The sequence below is a fragment of the Platalea leucorodia genome (genome assembly GCF_965183815.1).
Source record: "Platalea leucorodia genome assembly, chromosome: 1".
Classification (NCBI taxonomy): Eukaryota; Metazoa; Chordata; class Aves; order Pelecaniformes; family Threskiornithidae; genus Platalea; species Platalea leucorodia.
The window spans coordinates 28,131,038-28,148,996 of NC_138823.1; the positions used below are offsets into that span (position 1 = coordinate 28,131,038).

General features: G+C 44.1%; 1 protein-coding gene across 1 annotated transcript in view; it reads left to right on the forward strand.

Annotated features, from left to right (window-relative positions):
- TMEM64 (transmembrane protein 64) overlaps positions 1-17,959 on the forward strand; it is a gene marked incomplete at its 5' end in the record, with an annotated part of 28,786 nt that overhangs the window by 4,170 nt on the left and 6,657 nt on the right. The window contains 9 exon segments of the mRNA XM_082315870.1: positions 12,473-12,513; positions 13,317-13,359; positions 13,361-13,414; positions 13,416-13,470; positions 13,473-13,522; positions 13,524-13,548; positions 13,551-13,732; positions 13,734-13,802; positions 13,804-14,733. Of these exon segments, the coding sequence (XP_082171996.1) occupies positions 12,473-12,513; positions 13,317-13,359; positions 13,361-13,414; positions 13,416-13,470; positions 13,473-13,522; positions 13,524-13,548; positions 13,551-13,732; positions 13,734-13,802; positions 13,804-14,733 (1,449 nt within the window).

A 17,959-nucleotide genomic window follows, 5' to 3' on the forward strand; every position in this document is an offset into this window, starting at 1 on the left:
TGGGATACAAGGGCTCTAGCAGATTAGATTCACTCTCAGCCTCTCTTAAAAGGTAAGTGGCATCTTTAGATAGACTGACTTAATATTTTTAAGTGAGTCTTACTGCATGCTGAAGAGTCTGTCATGAGACCTGCAAAGGAGACAGCCTTATCTTTTGATTCTTGTCCAGTTGTTAAACAAGTGCTTTTTCAGGAGCTGATCTGTGTTGGCTGGCTAATAAAAGCTCAGGAAGTAAAAATAGAAGAATAATTACCTGTTTTATTTTTAACCTGTCTCATTACTTAATTAATATCTTAACGATGATACATCATAACATAATCCTCGTTTTCTTTATTTTTGGTTACAAAGTTGGACTGAAAAGTGATGTCCGAAGTAAGCACTGGGAATAATCCCTTTACAATTGCTCCCCTTTTCTAGAGCTGCACAAGCAGTACAGGCTGTCTTGCATAACTGCTAAAGCAGCCTTGCAGCCTCCAGCCAAGTTTTACAAGAGAAGTTATCTCTGTATCTTGGGGCGTATATTTCAGTGTTAGATTCTGCTGTATCTGTACTGTTAGATTCTGAGTTTTGTGTACATCATCAGGTGATTTTGTGTGTATTTGTTGACAGCGGTACTGCCAAGGGACTTGCAGCATCCAAAGCATGGGGCTTCTGAAAAACCCTCCAAGAGAGCTCCTGTGTGGCAGTCCCCTGAGAAGACATAAGGCTCGACTGTAAGTTTAAGTCACCTTGGTATATTAGCAATTTTGGTCTGCTCTGCACTGAAACAGGACTATTTTGTTCAGTTCAGAGGGCTGATGAGATTATTTCCTTTACAGGAGGTTCTTCTATCTTAAAATCAGGTTCATTATTTCGATTTTTAATTGTCCTGTTGCAGAAATACAGGAAATAAAGCATAACTGCTGCAGTAGTACCACTAGTTGTGCTAGTACAGTGTATGTTTAAATTTAATTAAAAAAACCCTGAAAATGGAGAATCATGTTTGTGTGGTAATCTATACCTTAAAGGGTAGGATTTAATGCGGTACCACCTGTATAGGTCAGCACTGAGGAAGAACCAGAAAGTTCACCCATTTCCTGAGTTCCTCTGAAGGCAAAGGTCTGCTAGAGACAGGCTGGCTGGCTTCCCTCCAGCATGGCTTTCTTCTAACGCTCATGCATGCTTGTCCTCTCCTCTCTGAGATCTTGATATGAAGTGTCTTCATCATCTCTTGCCACATTTTTGTCTTACTTCAGCTCTGAGAAAGAAGTCATCCCTTGGCTCTGTAGCTTGCCCCCTCAGTTGACCATATTTTCCTTCTTTTCCCCTCGTGGTAAAGCAGAGATGCTGTTCCAGACCACAAAGTGGTGATCTTTGCCACAGATGCGCTGAATCTGCAAGTGGCTCATAACGGCAGGGCAACCTTTTCGCTCTTCTGCAGGACAGCAGGCACAGCAGACCCTCTTGCCACACTGAACGTTTCCCTCATGTGGTGCTGCTCTGAAATCACAGCTTCCCTCTTCGGTTCTGCTTCCAAACCACAGACTGTTACAGTCTGTGCAAGGGCAGGAAACAGGTGGGGAAATATTGTGGGGCTTTTTACACGTGCTTTGCTCTGAACTAAATGCTGGCATGTGGAGGAGCAGTTTATGGTCCAGTCATAAATGGTATGTACCCACTTTCTCTAACCACAGGTAGCCTACTCTAGACTTTTCTTAACAGCTTAAAACCAGCTGGTTTTACCTTGTCAGAAGGAAATACAGGTTACATATGTGAATCTACTTTCTTAGGAGCTCTGGGTGAACTGTGAATCCCACAGCTGTTTCCAGGGGTGGCAAGCACAGCCTTTTCACTTTCACGCAGGATGAAGGGCCTTCTGGTCTCTGAAAATAACCTAGAAAAAGTTGGCAGATCAACGTGTGTCATGAAGATGCTGGATGCTTTTGAAAAAAAAAAAAAAAAAAAAGAGGAAAAATAGAACGCTTCTCTTTAAAACTCTTCTTTTGCTGAAGTTTCTCTTTGCTATGTGCTTCCCTGGGACTTCTCATTATTTTCCCACCATCAATCAATCATACTCCCCAGTGAATCAGATCATCCACTCATCTTCAGCTCCCTGCAATTTTCCAACAAGGTTAGCAACAGCAAATTGCTGTAATGTTAAGTAATAAAAGCCAACCTTTTTACAACTGGGCTGTTGCTTATTTTTCTCTAGTGGATACCAATAAAATAGAAAGAGCTCCCTTGAGCAGCACATCTGAGAAGCTGGAATGCTTTTAAGTGTGACAGGTTAGAAGAGGTCTTTAGAGATAATCTCCAGTACTCTTTAAAAAGATCTCCTTGTGGGAAATCCTAAATAATTCTTCATAATTAGAAACTTCGTAATTGGTTTTAGCAGAGTTACAACTCCTTTATTGCCTCTGTTGTTGAAGCAGCCTTCTGTTACACTGAAAACTAGGTAAGTCTGGCTGCTTGTGTGTTTTCCTGCTTTTCTGCTCATGCAAAACCACTGACGTCAAGGAGGATAACTTGTCCTAGAGCTATGGTAACGCTCTGTTGAATTAGATCAAGTCTTCAGCTATGTAACTACTTGTAACTACTAATCTCCCTCCCAGTTTGTTATCTGTTTGTTATCTATTTACAGAAATAGTTCCTAATGAGAGGACAACACCCCGCAGGTAGGGTTTACTGGAAGAAGCAGGGTGGCAGGGTGAGAGGGGAGACAGGTAACCTGGCCCTTAACCTTTTCCTTCTCCCTGTCCATCCTTTAGCCTCTTTCTGTGTAGCAAATAGATTCAGACACACGGTGTGAAGGCTCACACACAGCACAGTCCCCAGATCTGGATCACGGTTGGATTCAGCCCTGCTCGTGTTTGCTATGCATTGGTGACAGTGTTCATAGTATACGCACTGTACCATAAAATATGTGGTGAGAAATGTGTAGCAGCAATAAAAATACACTGATTAAATATTTTCTGCACGTTATCTGAAAGACACACAGTGCAAATAAAGTCTTCGGAGAACATGAAGAAGAAGGTGATTGGGAGCAGTCAGCATGGATTTACCAAGGGAAAGTCATGCCTGAGCAACCTGATTACCTTCAATGGACTCCATTTGTGGTTTCTGAGATAAAGGAATAGCCACAAAGATGGGAAAGGGCTGCTCAAACTTAGCTAAGTAGAATGTTAATTAAAAATCAAGACAATAAAAAATAAATAAACGCTTCATGGATTCCAAATGTCAGTGCAATGAGTTCTTCCTGTATTTAGTATGCTTGTAAAGGATACCTTTGCAAAAAGCTTCCTGTGTCTCTTGGGAAGCTACTGGGATTGACCTTATCACTACACACCAAGTTTATGATCAGTTGTCTTAATTCTGAAGCCATCTCCAAAGGTATTGCCTAAGAAATGTAGTCTGCTTTCTGCCCAGCAACTTTTGGCCAAATGGGCAAGCAGAGGAGTAGTGGGTATTGAAGTAACATGAAGCTTCTGAAGGGTTGAAAGTCTAAAGTGCATGACAAATTTTAAAGGAAGGGGCAACTAGGCAAGCAAGAGGGAGAACCCATAAAGACTGAAGGTCTTACACAGACCCAAGATACTTGATCTCTGCTCTCAGCAGAAGCTCAATACCTCACATCTAGTTTTCTTGCCAGTTTTCTGATTTCTTTAAGGATCTGCTTCATGTTACTTCATTTCTACCTCCATGTAATAAAGAAAAAAAACAAAACAGGAAAAATAATAATAGCTACCACAGAACAAAACAAACAAACAGATAAGCAAACAAAACACCCAAACCTTTTTAATGCCATGTATGCAAATAAGACATGATCCTCCTCTGTACCTGTCAACCTCTATTAGCAAATTAACCATGCATAAACCAGACAAGTAGTTTGCATTCGTAACACAAATTTCCTTGGAAGTAAGGAAAATTAAGTGCAAAATAAATGATATTACCTGTATTGAACTTGACAGTTTGGGTTATCTGCACATTTGATGTCAATGCTCCTGAGGGCAGTACAGGTCCTGAGGGACAGCAAGTACAGTTTGTCCATGAATTCAGACTAGAGGTAATTTATGTCTCTGTCATTACTGGAGTGTCTGTCTACGATACAAGCGACGAAGGTGATCTAGAAGGAAACAGCTTGCAACATCTGCTTTGTGAAGAAGTAAAGGCTTTTGCAGGAATCTAGCAGTTCTCTTTTCGCACCTTGGATCAAGGTATGTGTTACAGAAAAAGTCACAAGTCACAAAAAAAGGCACCACAGCCTCTCTCTTATGATTGCAATAAGCTATTGTGGAATGGAGAGGCTCATAAAAGAGCATGCCATGGTTTTACTCCAGCCATAAGGAGCAAATAGCATATTAGTTCCTATAAACCATATAGCGTGTTTGAGAATATCATGAAAGTACATATATTGGGTTTAGCAGTGTAACTGGGTCTGCTTTTTATACTGAAGGATAATGTGGCTATCATACACTGTAACTATTTGCTCAAGTTATTAAATATCAAAGTCAACTCCAAAAGCATTTTAATGATTTTTGTCTTTTTTTTATTGTCAAATAATTATTTTATGAAAATTTTTGTGCACTTCAGAGGACATGAGGTAGACTTTATGCTTTAAAATGTAACTATTTCATAGGAAAACATTTTTAATATTCTTGTATATCTTGCTAGATGTGAGACTAATCTGGAAGGCCTTGATGTATAAAGAAGAAAATTAGAAATACTTCAGATTCAGGTAAATTTTGTGCTGGAGTGGTGTGGAGCTGCATTCAGAACCCATGAAAGAATCATATGTACATATCCACATAATAGCTCTTCAGTATTTCCTTTAGTACAAAATCAGTCCTGCCTTATTGACAATTATTAATAACACACATAAAGAAAAATGAAACTAGATTCCAATGAAAAAAATATAGCTGATTATGTTATCCAGTTTCCAGTGAGGAATTTAACGGCGCTGCTGCTATAAGGATGGAATGGCATCTCGGCCGGACCTGGCTCAGGACTGGTGCCTGCTGCCCATCTGGCAGTAAAGTGACAAAGCAGCAACAGCTGCTAAGGGGCATGAAGAAGTTAATTTGAAGAGCCATGCATGCCTGAAGTAACTGGTGTAGCTGCTCGAAGAAATAATATATGCCTGCTACCCCATGTCCATAGGCAGAATGCCAGAAAGGAGACAGAGGAGGAAGGAAAACAGAGGTGAACCTCCCACCGTTACCGACTGGAAAGAGGAAATAAAGGATGATGTTAAGTGTTACCACTGGGACTGTACATAATGATGGAAGCTAACGTTTTCCTAAAAATGGAGCAGTATGAGGGGCCTGTACATTAATAAAGCATGCTATTTCATGAAGGAATACAAACTACGTCGAAACAGTGATTTCAGACTAAAGAAACTATGAAAAACATGAAGAAATTTTTGGGAACTTTTGCTGCTGCATAAACTTACTTTTAAAGAAAAAATATGATCCTCTTCAAATTTTTTAAGAGAAAAAGAACTCACAAAAATCTTAATTTGTACAATAGAAGCAAAGTACTTCTGATTTCAAATCCCAGATTTGGTACTAATTCCCTTTGTGTATAACTTAACGCTTCTGCCTTATTTCTGATCACAAGAAGTAAACAAGCAAGCAAACACACAACCTCCTACATATGGGTTTTATAAAGGTAGCTGGTTCAGTGTTGGAGAAAGCTTTTAAGGTGTTCTTCCAACGAAGAAGAAATTCTCTACCTAAGTTAGGACTTGCCACAATGGTTCACATCACCATTTGTGTTACTTTGGGAGGAATAATGGGGAAAGACTGTATTTTGTGGCCGAGCACATCTTCCTGGGCTATCTTTGATATGCTGCCAATGTGTTTATTTTCTAAGGAGATAGCTGGGTTTGCAGGCTGCCTGTTTTGCCTGATGACTTGGAAAGCATTTTAGAGCAGATTCATTCAAATGTACAATGTGTTTGATTTAATGTATGCATATTTTATAAAGGTAATTTTAAATGCTTCAGTGGACAGATGGAGGCAATAAATCCAACACAAAATGCTTATACAGTGTTTTTGTACAGGAGAGCCTAACAGTTGAAAAAATTGTTGTAGCCCAGTGAAAACTGTTGGAATTGAAACAGTTATAAAAGGACTGAGCAGCAATGGTATAGATGGCTCAAAAACCCAACCGACCACCTTCACAAACAAACTCTAAATCCAGGTAAAGATCTGAGCTAAAGAAGAGAGGAGCTGTAGAGCATAGCAATGGAAACCTCTGGATGCTTTCAGGTTTTGTAGATGTCTTTGCCTGAACACGTCTACCAGTGACACGTGTAACTTTTCTGTGTGTTTAATAATGCTGTATGCAATTGTTTACAATATTCCTTTGGGTTTCATAGGCTGTAGAAAGCACAATTTTGCCCAGGACACAGTCGAAAGAGGGCAGACCAAAGTATCTGCTTAAATGACTAAAACCCATGTGCTGCTATGTCTTTGCAAGATCAGGTTTGGAAACCTTTTGCTGATTTTATCTAACAATATCATTTAAACCAGGTTTACTAAATAACTTCAGTTTAAACACATGCTTTTGGGTATCAATGTATGAGCAGTTTAAGTCAGTCTCAAAGTCAATAAATAGTTTCAACATGTCTAAATATTTTTTAACACAGCTATTCTGGCTCTGTTGAACCTGGTAAGAGGTGGAGTTTGGGAATGTTTGGTTTCAAAAGTCCAAATTGCCATGCACCTGGACTCCTACTTGCCTAAGCTGTGTGCCCTATAGATGATCTGCTCTGTACACAGGCTTCATATTTAGCAAACACACTAATCTTAATTACTGTGTGCAAGGTTGTCTCTTACAGCGTTAGAAGTTCCTCCTTCTTGTTATGGTAAAGCTGCCCTCAAGTGCAGAAAAGGGCGCATGGAGGTTGCCTTGGATAGAGTGGTTTTAGGGCTGGAGAGAGAAGGCTATTTTATGCACAGACCCTGTTTCTTGTAGCCTCTCCTGTATGACTCCATTTAAGTAATACTAAAGGGCATTTTTATGTTTGCAGGACCTCTTGTGACTCGAGGGAGGACACCACCTGAAAAGAACACACAACCCTTTTTCATGTGGTTTCCTATCAACACATTTTCTTCAAGCCCCGTCAGCCCTCACTGTCTCACCTGATCAATCACTTGTTTGCCCCCCCGCCCCGTGTCTATCTTGTAAACTGTTTGATGTGGGGCACCTCCTAAAGAGTTCCTGAGTGCCCGCTAAGCCTGCTGAGGACTACTGAATCCTTCAAAAGAAAGAGAGGACACTCCAAGCCTGTAGCAAAATCTTTATTGTGAACCTAATGGATTGCTGCTCTTGCAACTATGTTGTGTCCCCGATCTCAGCTGCTGGAGTAGCGGTGCAGGCACTAGAGCCTAGAAAAAGCAGGTAAAAAGTGGAGTTTCCATTTTGCAGTCTTAGCACATAAGAGGTGAGACCATTTAGAAGAGACTGGGAAACATTTTCCAAACTCAGTCATAATCTGCCTCTCCTTTAAATTACACAGCAGAGGAGAGCCATGCTGCCAACTGAACTCTGGCTTTTGGGGCTTCTAGTTAAGACGCTCTTTTGCATGGGACTAGGGCCATAACAATTAAAATGGGAGGCAAATAAAGCTTCAATTCATGTTTTCACTGGTGTTTAATGTAAAATGTGAATGTTCCCTTGGAGGAGGTTTGTAACTCATCAGTTAGGCTGCCTGGAAACTAAGAAAAAGAAATAATCTGATATGCTACAACAAGGTTTGTAAAGATGTAGACTGATGTAATTGTGCTTTGTTGCAGCAACAGCATCTGATATAGTGTAATGCTCAGACAAGGGTTCTGCCATTGATTTGAGAAGCTGGGATTTTTTCAGTCCTCATCCTTCCTCCGAGGCAGAAAATCCTGCTATGTTCAATGCCTGCAAGCGTTTACCACATTGTGGTTTCTCAGATAAAGGAATAACAACAAGGATGGGAAAGGGCTGCTCAAACTTTGCTAAGGAAAAGCTAATTATAAATCAAGACAACATAAAAAAAATAAATGCATGAGTTTCTTTCTTTGGATCTTGGGTTAACCTTTAATGTTAAATACTCTTACAAAAATCACCAATCCAAAAATATTAGGAGAAACTGACCTCCAATCCATAACCTGCTAGGACTATACCCTTGCCGTGGGTAAAATGCAGTGAAAAATGCAGTCTACTTTTCTTTGCTTTGCAAGTTAGTCTAGTATACTTTAAATATATATATATAAAGGAGATAGATACAGCTCTTTCTTACATATGGGATTGGATAAAAAGCGTTGCAGATGTATCAAAAGGAATGCGATAGCTTGTTGAAGAATATCAAAGTATATTGCTAGAAAGCCATACATGTGGGAACTGATGAAAACATGACACTAAGGATATGCTAACATTTCCATTTTCCTAATGTGCTTTTTCCGTTAAAAGTGCCCTGAGCATGGTATATATCTAGATACACTTTTTCTTTTAGTCACCTTTAAGTGGAGAAGAATCTGTATGTACACAACCTCACTACATTACTTTACTGAGAGAGTTTCCTATTCCTCAAATAAGCTTTGCTGACTGTACCTTATTTCATAATACCCAAAATTCATTTTGAAAGCACACCCTCTAAACGTTAGAGCTCTCAAGAATTGCCTCAAGTATTCTGTTGCATGAAAATGTAGATTCCCAGTTTGTGGCCCTGGTAGAAGTAAGTAATTATACAGTTAACATTTTGAGGTGCATCTAATGTTTGCGCTGTGCAATTCAGGAGGACGCTATAAATGTAATAAACTCGGTCTTTCTTCTACAGCTTACCATTTCCTAGGGCTGCCAATGACAGGCTCGTCCTCACGAGCAGTTTCGTGACTTCCAGACTTTAGGCTAACTACTCTGCATTACACCAACAGCCCCTGACTAATGCAGTCTTTTGGCAACAAAGCAGTCATTTCATGGAATGAAAAATTGGTGGAAGTTTCTTCTGTCAACCTAAGGATATCCTTTTGCAAGGAAGAATCCCATGTGAGTCTTTCAGATTAATTGGTTTAAGTTTTCCATTACTGCAACAGCTGAAAGCAGCTATAGATGTACCACGTATATAGCTGTATTTTTGCCTTATGTATAAGGATGTTTAAGGTTTCTCATTTGCTGTTTCTGGGCTAGGACACTCTAAGGAATATCATGCAAGTCATCATAAATCCTCAGTTCTACTGAAATGGACTTGGTTTAGGCGTGTGTCACTCTTTGTATAATAACTAATACCAGAGTGATGTCTCAGAATCTTCCCTTCAATGTAAATATTTCAGCACTTTGCTTACTGTATTTAATTTTTGTTCATGCCTTACATATAGTTGTAATACAGTCTTCTTGAAATGTTTCTTGTAAAATCATCATATTAACCATCTCTTTTATGTACAAACATGTATGAAAATAAACACATTCATTTTCTGAATTATATGATAGTATATCAAATCATTCAATGCTTTTAACATGATTGCACGGCACTTATCTGGGAAGCTGGGACTATAAATAAAGTAATAAAATTCCTAGGCCTGTATGTAGACACCTAATCAATCAAGCTGCAAAATAACACAGTCTGGATTCCCACCCTAAGACTTAAAAAGTCATACTCTTTAATGGATACATTTATTGAGTTTTATGGGCATTTCATTTTTTATGTTTGTATCTTTTATTTAAAGATCTTTTCTGATCTAGATAGCTCCAGGTGAAAGCAATGCAAGCTTTGTTACGTCCCATCTTGATTGATATTTGTTCAAAAAATGAAAACACTGGATGATCCTAAGTTGCTAATAGTGCCATTTCTCCTCTTACACCTCCCGTTCTTGATGCAGCAATTTCAGAACTATCACCATTCGCTGGGAATTTAACCAATCTCATATAAAGCTACATGATGGCTTGTTTTCCTTCGGCGTACTTCTCATTCGCTTCGACAAAATTGTGAATGCACATGTATTTAAACTATAATGACCCAAATCAGTGGTGCCCAGGCTATGGCCTGCAGACCTAATTTGGTCTACCAGAATAATTTATCTGGTCATGGCTTGCTCCTTGCTAATATCTTCCCCCAAGTGTTTGTGACTCATCCTCTGTTAAACAGCAAAAAGTGTATTCCCTGCATGAGCAAAGTGTACGCACCTTCCTTCATGTGGATGTAAAGGAACGTATGACAAGGAAGACTGCAGATAAGAGGGAGGCACTTCTAGTGGCAGCCTGCTGTGACCAAAGAATGGTTACTCCTGACATAAATTAGTCAATGTTGCAGTTCCCACCAAAGGACCGTCATATTAACACTGACAGAATCAAACAGCACACGCATTTAGAAGTATGCTGGACTTATGGTCCTTAACATCATCTTCTCAAAAAAGTCCTGCTTCTCCCTCCCAAACAGCAATTCAGAAATAACTATGGCAAGTTTTCAGGAGCTCACAACTCAGAATTATTTTGATTCCTGACTCATGGCTTAATGTATCCTACTTCCCAGCTTCAGGACCCCTATTCAGTGTGGACCAGTCGCATGGGCCTAAATGAGTCATGTCTTTCATTTCAATGACTCACATGCTTAGTTGGGTGTTTTTGCATGCTAATATTCCTTGAAATAAAACATGAGACAGGAGAAGCAGAGTTTCAAAACACAAAATACCATTTCTCAGTTGCTCGTGTCAAAACAAGGAGATACCCTGGACCTAAAACACAGGCTTGGAAAAAACACCTGTATGGCAAAAATTCAATATCCACTACAATCTACATCATCATGAGAGCTTCTTTGTATAGAAACACCTTTTCTTGAAGCAGAACAGTCCACTGGCTGTTACCCTGTGCCTCTCCAATTTAAATTCATTTGCTGACAAATAAAAAAAGATATGAAGACAGGTAAGGAATCAGCTCAAATGATAGATGAGTTTAATGAGAATCTAAGTAACTCAGTCTGAGGAAGTATAGAAGCAGTTTTAGTTGATGTAATGTAATAATTTAAACTCATATGTACTAAACTTGTAATTTTTATTCCTATTACTTCAAGTAATTTCTGAAGCTAACCAGGCCAGCAGTGCTTTTTTAAAGAACAGGTTAGACAACATTTGTTGGAAATTATTCACTAAATCAACTAACTTACTTGGGGGAAAAAAAAAAAAGCGCTATCATTTGGAGCACAAAGTGTTTGTCCAGGAGCTGTGTGCTCAAGAGCTTGTCTAACTCTACATGTAGTGATTGGTCTATTAAAAGATAACCGCTTTTCCTTACAGATCTTGCCTTGCTCATATCATCAGACCATTGCAACTGCATCATTCATAGTATGGGAATATCTTGATTCACTGACTAGTAAGTCTGAAAGGCAGACCATTTTGTCCAGCAGTTGGCAAATTTTCAAGGATGTGCGAGGTTGGTTTTTTTCCCCTTCAGATGGTAAGAGCACGCCGGGAAGACTCGCAGGAGCCAGCTGACGCTGCCTCTCAGCTCTGCAGCTGTATCTGCTCCATGTGCGGGAGAGGCTCCCAGCTCCGCTGGAGTCCTGTTGAATTCCTGTGGCCTCACTTGGATGTTTATCCAAAGATGCTTCGGCTCCTGCTCCATGACCATGCCCTGTGGCACTCAGACCACGTGTTGTCTTTCCTTCCTGAGCTATTGCTCCAAGGATCTGTACAATGCCAGCATTAGCTATTTCAGGGGGGCCAGGTGATGGATGAGCTCAAGGAATTGCAGCCTGTATATTCCTAGGGACTGGGGAAGCATCTCCACCAACTAACGACTTAAAATATTTTTATAGGTTGGACTGTAATGTCAGGACTGTCACTTAGATAGACCGTTATGTTCCTCACACCCTTTCAAGGTCCCTTTTCAAGTACATTTTCTGTGATTATAAACACAGAACGCCGTAGCTTTTAGGACCAGCAGCAGGAGATTCATTCCAGCTCAGAGCACAAGGTTACGCACTTTAAATGCAGAAATGTAGGGGCAGCGTAAAGCATGTAACTCTGATAGACATTTCCACTCAGGCTTTTTCATATTCTATGAAAGCAACTGTACTGAACAAAAATATAAACAAGCTGAATCCACATCAAAGACATACGTGCTCTCAGTATAAAACCAGAAATTAATATTTTGTCTTCTTGTTTTTCTACGGAACTTCCAGCTCTCCCCAGTTTGCTGAAATGCCTTACTGAATGTACAATTATGCCTATCATCCTTTACAAGCAGCAATGCAGGGCTTTCTTGTCATTATTATTATTATTATTATTCTGGATGTACGCCCTGCCTGTGTTTGCATTGCAAGTAAAGAGCACACACAAAATCAAATGCTCGCATTCAGATACAGATAACAGCAAGGAAGCAGATTATGCTGGAGATATTTATCTGCAACTTCCCTGTTGTACAGAGTCTTCCAGGATTGTTTTATTCTGCTGTGGTGCTCAAAGACATGAGGCTGATTTGCCCAGGTTATATCATTTCTAACGGTGTATATCATTTCTAACAGTGTATTTTGCAAGTGAACATATTCGTGGTACATTCTTCCAGGTACGTTCTTCATTTTGAGATTTGGGGGGTTTTTCTTCCGATCACCCTTTAACCTTTACAACTCCCACACACATTGTCGTTTTCCATATACGCTTGCAAATTTCCCAGCACAGGAATATAACTCCACTGGAGCACGTTGTACATTTAAGCATTGTGAAGAAAACAAAATCCTTTCCACACTATACGGCTCCTGTCAGAGCAACAGCAACCTCTGAAGATGTTGAGCCTTGGCGAGGCTCCTGAGAAAACACCCCTCTAAACCGAGCCCTCGCTGCGCACTCAGGCTGTTTCTTGCTTTCTAGCAATAGCTCAAAATTCAAGCTCTGACCAAACAAAAGCGTCCCTGAGCCTTCAGGCATGTGAGCCAAGCCGTCGGGTGAGCCAAGCCGTCCTGATGTGGAGATGCCGCGAGAACCGCGCAGCAGCTGCGGGGCCGAGGGGCCTTGGTTGTCGCCCCTCGGCTCAACCCCCCGGCTGCTGGCTGGGAGAGGTTTGTCTCGCTTGTGAAGAGGAGAAAAGCGGGGTGTTTGTGAAACAAAGCCTTCACGTACGGGAGGGAGAGCGGCCAAGATGTCCCGGGAGCCCGACAGTAACCGTCTGGTCAGAGACGCCTCAACCACGCGCTCCTCTGACAGAAAATAGCCAGCCTCGCAGCACGGTCGCTCCAAATCCCGCCGGCTAAGGCCCCGCCGTGCAGGAGGGCGCCTGAGAAAGGGGCAGGAAAACGGCGGGGGCAGCCGGCCTGGGGCTGCCGGCCGCGGCCGCCGCCGGGCCACCTGAGGGGGCCGCCAGCCCCCGGCCAGGGCGAGGCGGGAGGCCCGCGGCGCCCCGCTGCGGCGCACCCCGGCCGGCGCGGCGCTCCCGGGGCGGGGCAGAGCGGGGGGCGGGCCGCGGCGCCGCCGCCGAGCCCCGCAGCGGGGCAGGGCGCTGCTGCTACCGGCGCCGAGCCTCCTCCCCCTCCGCTGCGAGCGGCGCCCGGGCTGCCACATCGGCACCGCCGCTCCGAGAAGGCGCTTCCCGGAGCGGAGCGGGAGCCCAGCGCGCCGGGAGATGGAGCCCCGCTGCCGCGGCTGCTGCTGCCACCGCCGCTGCCGCCCCCCGGGACTCGCCCTCCGCCAGGGCCGCCGCTGCCACTGCCGGGACGGAGAGCGCGGCGCCGCCGCCTAACGCCGCAAGCCCCGGCGGCGCGGCCCAGGGGGGAGACAGCGCGGAGGCCGCCGCGGCCCCTCCGCCCGCCGGGCCCGCGCGGCGGCGGCGAAGCGCGGCCCCTCCTGCCCGCCCTCCCCGCTGCCGCTTCCCCGCCCCCGCCCGGCCCTCGGCTGGGCTCCGCCGCCGGGAGCCGGGCCATGGCGGGGCGATGAGGGAGCGGCCGCCCCTGCCCGCAGGCTGCGTGGGGAGGCGGGGAGCGACGGGGCTGGGCGGCTCGGCGGCGGTAGAGCCGGGCGGCGGGGCGGGGGGATGTGGGGCGCGGGGGCCGCGGCGCTACAGCTCCTCTCCCGGGCCGTGAAGCAGGCGGCGGCGCAGGGGGCCCGGCAGGACCTGGGCCGCTGGCTGTCCCGAGCCGCCGGGACGGCGGCGGGAGGCGGCGGGGACACCGTCGGCTTCGTCCCGGCGGAGGCGGCGGGAGCCGGCGGGCTGCTGCTGGGGCCCTACGCGGAGCAGGGCGGGCTGCCGCCGGCGGAGCTGCTGCTCTGCCAGCTGCCCGAGGCGGGCGGCGGCGGGCCCGGGCTGGCCGAGGCCCGGGGCTGGCGCTGCTCCTGCTGCCTCCTGGGCACCTGCTGGTGCAAGAGCTGCCTCAGCGTGTGCGTCCTGGCGGCCCTCTGCTTCGCCTCGCTGGCCCTGGTGCGCCAGTACCTGCGGGACCTGCTGCTCTGGGCCGAGAGCCTGGACAGCCTGGCCGGCGTGCTGCTCTTCACCCTGGGCTTCATCGTCGTGTCCTTCCCCTGCGGCTGGGGCTACATCCTGCTCAACGTGGCCGCCGGCTACCTCTACGGCTTCGTGCTGGGCATGGGGCTGATGGTGCTCGGCGTCCTCGTCGGCACCTTCGTCGCCCACGTGGCCTGCAGGCGGCTCTTGGCCCACTGGGTGCGGGCCAGGATCCAGGGCAGCGAGACGCTCAGCGCCGTCGTCCGTGTCGTGGAGGGCGGCAGCGGCCTCAAGGTGGTGGCTCTGGCGCGGCTGACGCCGATCCCCTTCGGGCTGCAGAACGCCGTCTTCGCGGTGAGTCCTGGCCCCGGCCGTGCACCGCAGCCCAGCGGCTGTGGCCGTGGAAGAAGCTCTGGCTGGAAGGATGGCTTGCGGAATAGCGGCTGGTGTCACTGGTGGAGGTTGCCCCCTTTCCCAGGAAGAAACCTTGGTTTCTTTCTCTTAACAACAGTAAAAGCAACCCCCTTGCCTGCTCTTGCTAGTGGCTCTTCTGTGCTTGCTGAGGGACAGCAGGCATGTTCTCGGGGTACCTTGTTCAGTGGCATTGCATTAGAGTTGCTCTCTGGCTTTTGAGACTATGTTCTGCCGTTAGAAAGAAGCACCAAGGGGCTGTGTAGCAAAAGCTGTGGAGAACTCAACATTTTTAAAGTGCTTGTGTTTTTAAAGTGGTCAGAGTGGGAGGAAAAGTTGTATTTTTGAGCAGTCTTGCCAGATCTCCCTCAACTACTTAATATAAATAACCATATTGGAGAGAGAGAAGTGGACAGATTAAAATTCTTACTCAGTTTGGTTGATGTTTGTAGCATACATCCAGCAAAGCCGTAAAGAGTGTTAAGTTCATGCATACAAGTCAGGTCATAGGTTTTGGGCAGAGCGTTGAGATGTAGGCTCAGAGCTGAAAAGGGACTTGGTACACCGGAGTGGTACTGAAAGTTAATTTAAACTCAAGTTTGGAAAAGGGTTGGACTTGCTTTTCTTTCTACTTTTAGGTGAACTTTGGTACATTCTTTAAGAATAATTATTTAAAACTTAGGATCTTACTGTTCTCTTTGATCATCTTAAAGGAGAAAGTAAAGAAGAACATAGAGGGTGCCGCTTTTGAGTACCATCGTGCTGATGATGACAATTTCAGACCCTCAAGCTCTTCCTGAGTGCTTTGTCTGAAGGATCTGGTTTTGGCTGTGTGTTACGCCTCAGCTGCGTATGCTAACTCGGTGAAATCAAAACAAAGCAAACCAGATTGTGAAATACTTAACATTTTTAGCAGTAACTGGTACGTTCTTTGAATGTAAGAGACCCTATAAACAAGTGTTTTGGTCTACCACTTCCTTATAGCATGCTTTCTGTCCCCCAGTGGCAGTCATGATCCTGTATCCTTCTGAAGCACTTGCTGAATTGTGACAGAATCGTCTGGTTGGAATGAGTAGGTCACTGAATACCAAATTTGTTATTTAAGAAAAAATTAATCTGCACAATTTTTAGGGGTTAACATCCACATCAAGTATTTAAAATTGCTATGTGTAAAACTGTGTGTGCTGGGGCATTTGTCTCAGGAGCTGCAATCCCTGCCCGTAAAAGCTGTAGCAACTTATCTTTTCTTTTTAAGCAGATCCTTTAACCATTTGCTTGTTATGAATGAGAAGAACCTCAGCTGTTTTATTTATTTAGCTATATTACTGCAGGACTGAGGAAGCTTAGACCTGTGCCGCCAGGAGCAGAGTCCCCCCGGAGCCCAAGGTCCCAGTGTAGCAGATGAAGCTTCTGCTGTACTGTGACCCTCCTAAAGTGGGGAGAGCTGTTGTGCTCCAATTGTTCACAGCTTCTGCGTGTCACTTGAAGTAGTCAGCAGATGTTGTAGAGCAGTATTGGATCTGAAGAACTGACTAGAGAATTACTGAGTTAAAATTATTTCCTTCCTGGCATAACCGTTCTGCTGGAAACACAATTCAGCAGAGTATTCATGCCAGTGCAACATTAAAATGATGCTGTAAATCAGTGTTTTGTATTCTCTAAGTACGGCAAGCTAAATAATTTTCTTTCCAAGTAGAAGGTTTCAGCGTTAAAATAACAGATACGAAATGAGATGAAACCAGATTCTTGAGTATGCCAAATAATTTGGATGTTGCCTGCTAAAATTAGTTTGGGTTGCATTTATTACTCTGGATTTATTACTTTGCAGCATAGTCAAATAAAGCACGGTGTGTTCAATTTTTAACCGCGAACATTTAATATGAACTACTAGATTACTGCAAAATAAAAATGTCGCATGCAAATCTGGGAATTCAAGGCAGTTTCTCACTGTGAGTCAAGTTTAAGCTACATATAGAATACAAAATTCTACCTACACAGACCAAGCTGTCATTTCTTTGAAATCTGACTTATTTGAAAACTTAAATGCTTTGGGGATTTGGGGTGCCCTAACCATCCATCCATTCCCTGTGCTAGCAACTTCAGCAATGAATTTGAAAAGGATTGCTCTTAATAGTAGAGGAAAGAACAGTGAACTTAAGAAAACCTACGCATCTTTAATTTTCCAGCAGTCTGGTCTATGCACGTTTTCTATCTGCATACTCATAAGTAAACCAGAGATACTGAGAACACTGAAATGAGAGGGAAGGAAGGAAGTGACACATGAGGTCCAGGACAAGGCATAACCTTGATGTGAGAGGGGTCATCTGCAGGGCTGGGATTAATGGGTTTCTGCAAGCACTTGTTCGGTGGCGTGTACCATCTGCTGAGGGTTTTGGGGAGGTTGAGTTGCAGGGGAATGTACAGAAGGAAGGAAGAGCTTCCTAGCATTTGATTAGTGATGGGATCATATTATTTGGAACAGGCCAAGAAGAAAATTAACACAAATTTCGTAGTTTCTCAACAGCCAGACACGAACATCTTGCTTCTTAAGGTCATTCAGCTGCTCTTTGGGAAAGCACTGATAGTAGGAGCACTGGGGTAATGCATTTACTTGCCTTTCTGGAAGACCTAGGAACTTCTTAACTGAAAGCATGTTTGCACATTTCTTTGAGTGGGTTTTCCATAATTGTCGCTCCTGTGATGCTATGGTGGCTTGGGCCGCTGGGGTGGCCTGATAGCTCTTACTGAAGTGTTTGCCCCTGAACAGCCCTCTCCCCTTGGCAACTCTTGAGTGTTTTGAAGGCAGGTCTGTAAGGAGGCCTGGTATGCAGGTTATCACCTCCTTCCCACTACTGGGTCCCTGGAGCTAGATTTGTGCAAACTGATTATTTGTAGTGCCAGGTGTAGCTTAGATCAGAATTCATATTTCTTCTTTCTCCTCTGAGAGGAGTATTGTATGGAAGAAATAATGTGTCCAACTGTGCATTTCTGGTTTGAGAAATGCACACAGTGAAATCAGAGTTCAAGAAATAGTACCTGCTTTGCAGGAACATGCAGGCTGCTTACTCTGCTTGTTGGAAAGTTGTTAGGTATTTTTTGTTTTGTTTTTTATTCTCTACCTGTTTTTTGTTTGGGTTTTGTTGGTTTGGGTTTTTTTTTGAGAAAATAA